This window comes from Pteropus medius, unplaced genomic scaffold, assembly GCF_902729225.1.
Source record: "Pteropus medius unplaced genomic scaffold, Ma_sr-lr_union100, whole genome shotgun sequence".
In the NCBI taxonomy this organism is placed as follows: Eukaryota; Metazoa; Chordata; class Mammalia; order Chiroptera; family Pteropodidae; genus Pteropus; species Pteropus medius.
The window spans coordinates 18759580-18765608 of NW_024349796.1; the positions used below are offsets into that span (position 1 = coordinate 18759580).

The window sequence follows — 6029 nt, forward strand, 5'->3', positions numbered from 1 at the left end:
TCTGTCCAGGTACCAGCAAGTCTGTCTGGGGCTGGTGACGTCAGGTTACTTTTTAAAGGCTTCTCTTCCAAACAGGAAGACAATACTCCGATTTGTTTGCTAAGTGCCCTTAAGGATACATGTGGTGGTGAAGCAAAGGCCAAGAGAAGAAATAAGGAAAAGAGTGGCCAAACCAAAAGACCACTGTGAGGGGGATCTGGGCTCAAAAAGCTCTCCCTGTCATGTGTATTCTCTCCCCTACCTTAAAAGACTCCAGGGAGAAGCTGAGCTTCTCGTTCCACTGAGACAGCTGCGAAGATGATCATATTTCGTCACATGGTACAACTCTCAAAAGGTTCTCTGGAAGACCTAGAAGTTGTTCTGTGCTAGGAAACCATTCCTCCCAAGATTCTCAGCATGAAAAGCCTTAGAAACAAGGACCCCAGACACGACAACCCTTTAAGGATAACACTGGGGCCTCGGCCCCCTTTATTCGCACAGCCAGAAGTTCCTGCCACAAGCAGCAGTCTTAGACTGTGGATAGCCACTCCCCTCCAGCCTGGGGAGGGGTGGAGAGAGACAGACACACAAACTTGTATTTCAGATTCCTTTCTCTGAGGTCTGCAGGTCTGAAGAAACCGTTTCCTCCTTTCCTGCAATCTCTGCAAGACTAACTCTAAAAGTCTCCTCATCTGGCACTCACACACAGAATCTGCTATGAGTTTAAGCACCGGAGGTTAAATAAAACCCATTACACTGACTGTTCTTCTCATCACAGACACAAAGAACAGTGTGACGCTATCAAGGAACTAGCCAGTCCTGGAACAAATGTAATGCTTCTTTCTGACCCACAGTCTAACACGAATCTTTTATCACAGGGAGATTTGGGGCCTTCCAGGAACGGCTCAGCCCTGGCCCTCGTCCAGGGCTACAAGATTGCTATTCCAGCACGTACCGTCCCGTTTCAGCTCCGGAGAAAGAAAACAAGCTGACCGTGTCAGGAAGGAAATCTAGGGCTCACAGAGTGTGAGTGCTGATTGGGGACAGTGGCCGGAACAGACCAGGGAAGCTACGAGACACTCAGTACGTGAATCGCATCTTTTGTGAGTAGCCCAACCTATCCAAGTTGGGGTGGCAAGCCAGCTGCACCATGGGGGGAGGCCCGCAGAGCAGCAGCAGCACGTCATCTGCTGGGGCGGGCAGGTGCTCCCGGATCATGTCGGCAGTCACAAAGCCCTTGCTGTAGGCCCAACCTGAAATACCGAGGAGAGGAGAGAGCTGACACCCCGGATGCCTGCAGGCAAGGGGGTGCCGAGCCGTGAGGTGGGGAGGGCCGAGCAAGGCTCTCGAGGAGGCATGAGGCTGTAGCAGCAGCCGTGTGGCCACCCTCGGCCTGCCTCAGCAGCACGGCCACTCCTGCCGCCCCCCCGGTAAACAGGAACCGGAGGGAGAGGGCCCGGGGACCACCGCGCCCCTGCACTCAGACTTGGGAGTGTGGTTGGCTCCACTGAAACCAGAATGGCACAGGCGCGAGGCCCTGATTTTTGGTTACCCAATACGGAGAGGGTACCTTCTGGAGGGTGATCCAGAGTGAACCAGAGCTTGAAGCGACCGGGGTGTTGGGCCTGCAGCTCCTCCAGGTCCTCACGCAAGATGATGTCCTTTTCAGTCTGAAACGGAAAGGGGAAGCAAGGTCCTTGGGAACCTCCCCAGGCCCACGGGCGTTCTCTATTGTGGCAACTTTCCAATCAGAAAGAGAATGCTGAAGTTCTCGGGAACAAGCAGGACTTACAGGGCGTGAGGAGGGCCTTTAGTCACACAGTATGAAGAAGCACAGATGGCAAACCAAACAAAGGAAACCCAAGCAGAGAGTTTTCATGGTTGGGGTGAAGTTCCTTAAGTGTTTTTTCTTCTTTCCTCGGGGCCAGAGAAGGAATGGGGCTCCATGCTCTGTCCTCCTTACTGGAGGGTCCTCTACTTTGCAGGAGGACCTCGGGCAGCAGCAAGAAGAGGCACCAGGCCATTTTTGCCCATTGGTACCGCAGCTCCAAACCCAGCTCACTCAACTTTGATGTCCCAGCGATGCAAAAAGCAAACCAACCTGGTTGGCGAAAAGCAAACAGCACTGAGTTCGGTCTTCAGGGTCTTTCAGGATGGCCCGGAGCAGCTGAAGCATCGGGGTGATTCCTGCACAAAGAGGTGTGGTAGCCACATCCGCCCGCCCCAGCTCCCTAGCTGACCAACCCTTTCATCCGAATCCACTCGTTCAGTACCGCACTGTTTCCCTTTAGGGTCCCTTCCCGTGTAGCCTCCAGCACCTATGCTTGGGTAGATGTGTCCTTTATCCTGAACTCACGGAAATTCACACCTGTTGGGTAGTTTTGCTCAGTGTTCGCCTGAGTTCACATTGCTGAAATCCTTCTAAGTAAGACTCCTCTTCTCCCTTTTTTTTTCTTAAGGTGAGGCAACTGCTGGTTGACCTCACAGATTGTAAGGACCTTGTCAGCTTACAGTCCTTTTTTTATTTTTTACGCCTACTGCACCTGGCCTTCCCAGGCAGTCTCCCATCCAAGTACTAACCATGCCCGACCCTGCTTAGCTTCCGCGATCAGACGGGATCGGGCTTGTTCAGAGTACTATGGCCATAGACAAAACTCCTCTTCTCAAAGTCCCTTGTTGGCTAGGACTCGAGTCACAGGTGCTACAAGTACCTGCTGATTCAATGTCAGGAGTGCTGGACTTGCAGGGCAAGTGCAACTGCTTTGGGACTGGGCAGAGCTGGGTATCAACCCGTTACCACTGAACTCTGTGGGAAGCACCTTCCCCTGTCCGAACCCACATTTTCTCATCTGGTAAAGGGGAAGACTGGTACCCGCTTTACAAGTATATACTAAAGCGAGGAGAAAAGCGTCTAAGATACAGAAATGTCCGGTGCTAATTCCCTTTCCTCTTGATGATCCTACTTCTAGCTGCTTTTCTATTCTCACCTAAAAGTTACTAGATCCATTTAACGTGAGGTCTTGGGAGAACCCACACAATTCATTTCTCTTTGTGTCAATTAAAGTTTTTTTTTTGTTTCTGTTTACGAGTTTGCTTCTCAGGTATTGGGGAGACCCAGGCATTGCTGACGATGACTGCCAAACCTTCCGAGGATCACTTGCGAGTTTTCATGGCAACATCGGCAATGGCGGGAGGGTGGCTCCAGCGACACGCACCTGTCCCACCGGCAATCATCCCTAGGCTCTTGGCCACACGGGGCTCCGCTGGAGACTTTTTGTCGGGCTGAATGCTAAAAATCCCTGAGAAGTGAAGCGAAGAGAGGGCAAGAGAAAGAAGTCAGTGAGAGAAAGCCGAGGACGGACGCAGAACTGAGAAGCTGCCCCGCGCCAGTTTAGCAGCTGTGATGAAATCTGACCCAGGGGCATGGGTGGAGGTTTCAGTTGAGCAGTCCTAATAATACACTTGAGGGACAATGGGGACAGGACTACATGTCCCCTATTATTAAGGACCAGTCAGTTTAGGGCTACATGGTGAGTCATCAGCTGCCTCCTGCATAGGCTCACTCCCTGGTAAGGGTGACTGGCATGGGGCCAGGTGTGCATCAACTTTCTCAAGCGGCACAGAGCAGCTCAAGACGCTAATGCACCCAGCTGTTCCCATGGGAAGGGAGGAAAGCCACCTCTAGCTCTCCAAACAGCTGAGCCTGAGAGGCGAATCTGAGGCAGGGGGAGAAACTGGGGCGGCTTTACTAACCTCTGCAGCTGTCATGGCTGGTGAGTCAAGTGGATGGGTGATCAATGGGCCGAGAAACTCGCCCTCCCATGAAATCAGAGCTACATGTGCAGAAGGGCAGCTTTGGCCCTCACACAGGTGCGCTCGCAGCCCCCGTGCCCCGTGGACCATGGCCTGGGGGTGTGGGAGACAGGCTCAGGGAGCACAGAGGCTGTCACCTTTCCCGAGGTAAGTGAGCAACCCGTTCGGGCCTCGAAACTCCACCACATCCCCAATCTTCAGGCTGTTCAGGTACTGAGACATCTTCCCTCCCTCAGGAAATTTGGGGTGCACGCCCTTCAGATACACCTGACAGGACAGAATGGAAAGCACTTTATTTGGAATGTCACTGATTTCTGAGCCCCCACTGGCTGAGCCTTCCTGCACTGGGGCAGGGGCCCGCACGTGCCATCTTTCTCCAGCCCACGGACTTGACTTTCTTCAAACCCACAAAGGACATGGGTCTCCTGCTCTCAAAGGAACCCTGGAAGTTTCTGCAAACCCCAGAAAGAGTAGGGTAAGGAGTTCCGGGAACCCTTCCTACCCCCTTACCTTGACGACAAGATCCACGTAGCCTTGGTCCTCATCACTGGTGACGGGAGTGTATGGCCTGATGACCAGGCTGCCATCGATTCGGGCAGAGAGATAGACGTGTCTCCCTGGGGGCCATGTAGAGAACTACGTAAGGGCTGCTTGTTGCCGTGCCGCATTCCTGTTACCTTTCAAAAAACTCTTGGAGGGTGGAGAGAACAGAGGCATCTTGCTTCCCACTGCAGTCCCAGTGAGCTCTACCAGGCAGGGACAATTCACCTTTGAGCCCCCAGTTGGCTCCCTCATAAGCCCCCACTGGCAAAGCTCTCATCAGTTCCTGCCAGTACGTTAGCAGCAGTTGAGTTAGGAGCTGGGCAATGGGTAAAAAACTAGTGTTCGTTCAGGGGTAGATATGAGCAAACCCCGCAGGCAGGAGGGAGGGCTGCTCAGTGTCACAGAGGGTCCAGTGGCACCTCACAGCTTGGAGGATCAAGCCAGGTAGGGAAGGGGAATGGGATGTGGAGGAAACAGATTAAAGCAGCGCCCTTCCAGAGACTCCAGAAGGAGACTCACCCCCTTAGGGTACCAGGGAAAGGAGCCCACGCCACACTCTTCTTACCCACAGGCAGCCCCAGAACGTGGTGGGGGGTGGGCAGGGCAAAGCGGAACCTCGTGGTGTTGTGGCTCAGAGTCTGGAGGACGGATGACACAAGTGCTTCACCAGGACATCCCAACCACGGTGGCTGCTGCGCACTTCACACCGGGAGGAAAACTCTGGCCCCGCCTCTACCCCCTCTTCCTCCGCAACTCACCGTCTTGTCCAGCAGTCGCAGCAGGTACTTCTCATTGGGGTCCAGAAGAGTGACCCGCGGCCGGCGGGACCTCCGAACCAAGTAGGAGCCCAGAGCCAGGCCGAGCAGAGTCAGCAGCCCCACCCCCAGGGAGGCCAGGAGGCCTGGGCTCTGTGGGGAGAGAAGGCAGCGTGACCGCCCCGCGGAGGAAGGCCCCCTGATAAAGGTGACCGTCCTGCACGTCCAGCCGCCCGGAGGGTGGCGACCCCAAGCTCCAACACCCGGCCAGGCCCAGGCCGGGGGTTCCTCTGGACAGGGTCACCGGACACTGGCATCTCTGGAGCGGAGTGACCAGAACCAGATGGAATGGAGTCCCTGGGTACAGGGCACGAAGCGAGGGTCTCACCGGCTGGAACCCCATGACCGAGCACCGCGTCTGCCGCCGCCGCCGCGCCCTCCAAGGCCGCGCAAGCGGAACGCTGCCACAGTGCGCCACCGGGCGGGCAGAGGTGGGGCCTGGCTGGGGGCGGGGCCTGCCCCGATCGGGCGGGGCCTGGCTGGGGGCGGGCTTGCGAGGGGCGGGGCCAAGAAAGAGCTAGGGGCCGGAAGGGCCGGGTCAGGAAAGGGTGGGACCCGATAACTGCGGGCCGGAAGGGGCGGGTCGAAAGAGGCAAGGAGGTGGAAAGGACGGGGCCGGGCCAGTGCTGAGGTGCAGGAAGGGGCAGGGCCTGGTAGGAGCCGGGGTCGGAGCGGCGGTCCAGGAAGGGGTGGGACCTGACAAGTGCGACCCGGAAAGGGCGGACGCGGAAATTTCGGCGATCGGAAGGCCAGGGACCAGTCGGGCGGGGCCTAATGGGGCGGACCGGAAGGGGTGGGTCTGGAATGGCGGGCCTGACGAAAACAGGGGATTGGAAGGGGCGGGGAAGAAAGGCCGGGCCTGACAGGCGACCAAAGAGG

General features: G+C 56.1%; 1 protein-coding gene and 1 pseudogene across 1 annotated transcript; both read right to left on the reverse strand.

Moving 5' to 3' along the window:
* Positions 1–437: 437 nt before the first annotated feature.
* Positions 438–5628, reverse strand: CYB5R1 (cytochrome b5 reductase 1). Its single transcript, XM_039883623.1, has 9 exons — positions 5479–5628; positions 5094–5243; positions 4901–4973; positions 4303–4409; positions 3930–4059; positions 3195–3278; positions 2081–2166; positions 1550–1649; positions 438–1232 (listed from the first exon to the last, which is right to left on the reverse strand). Exons 1-9 carry the CDS (start codon positions 5491–5493, stop codon positions 1060–1062), a joined length of 918 nt encoding a protein of 305 aa, XP_039739557.1. The 5' UTR covers positions 5494–5628; the 3' UTR covers positions 438–1059.
* LOC120619378 (uncharacterized) lies at positions 2511–2629 on the reverse strand (annotated as a pseudogene).
* Positions 5629–6029: the final 401 nt, after the last annotated feature.

Coding starts and splice junctions, on each gene's coding strand:
- CYB5R1 (XM_039883623.1), bottom strand. Junction 4,060..4,302: donor ACGTGGATCTTGTCGTCAAG/GTAAGGGGGTAG, acceptor CTGTCCTGTCAG/GTGTATCTGAAGGGCGTGCA. Junction 3,279..3,929: donor GCTCACTTACCTCGGGAAAG/GTGACAGCCTCT, acceptor TTCACTTCTCAG/GGATTTTTAGCATTCAGCCC.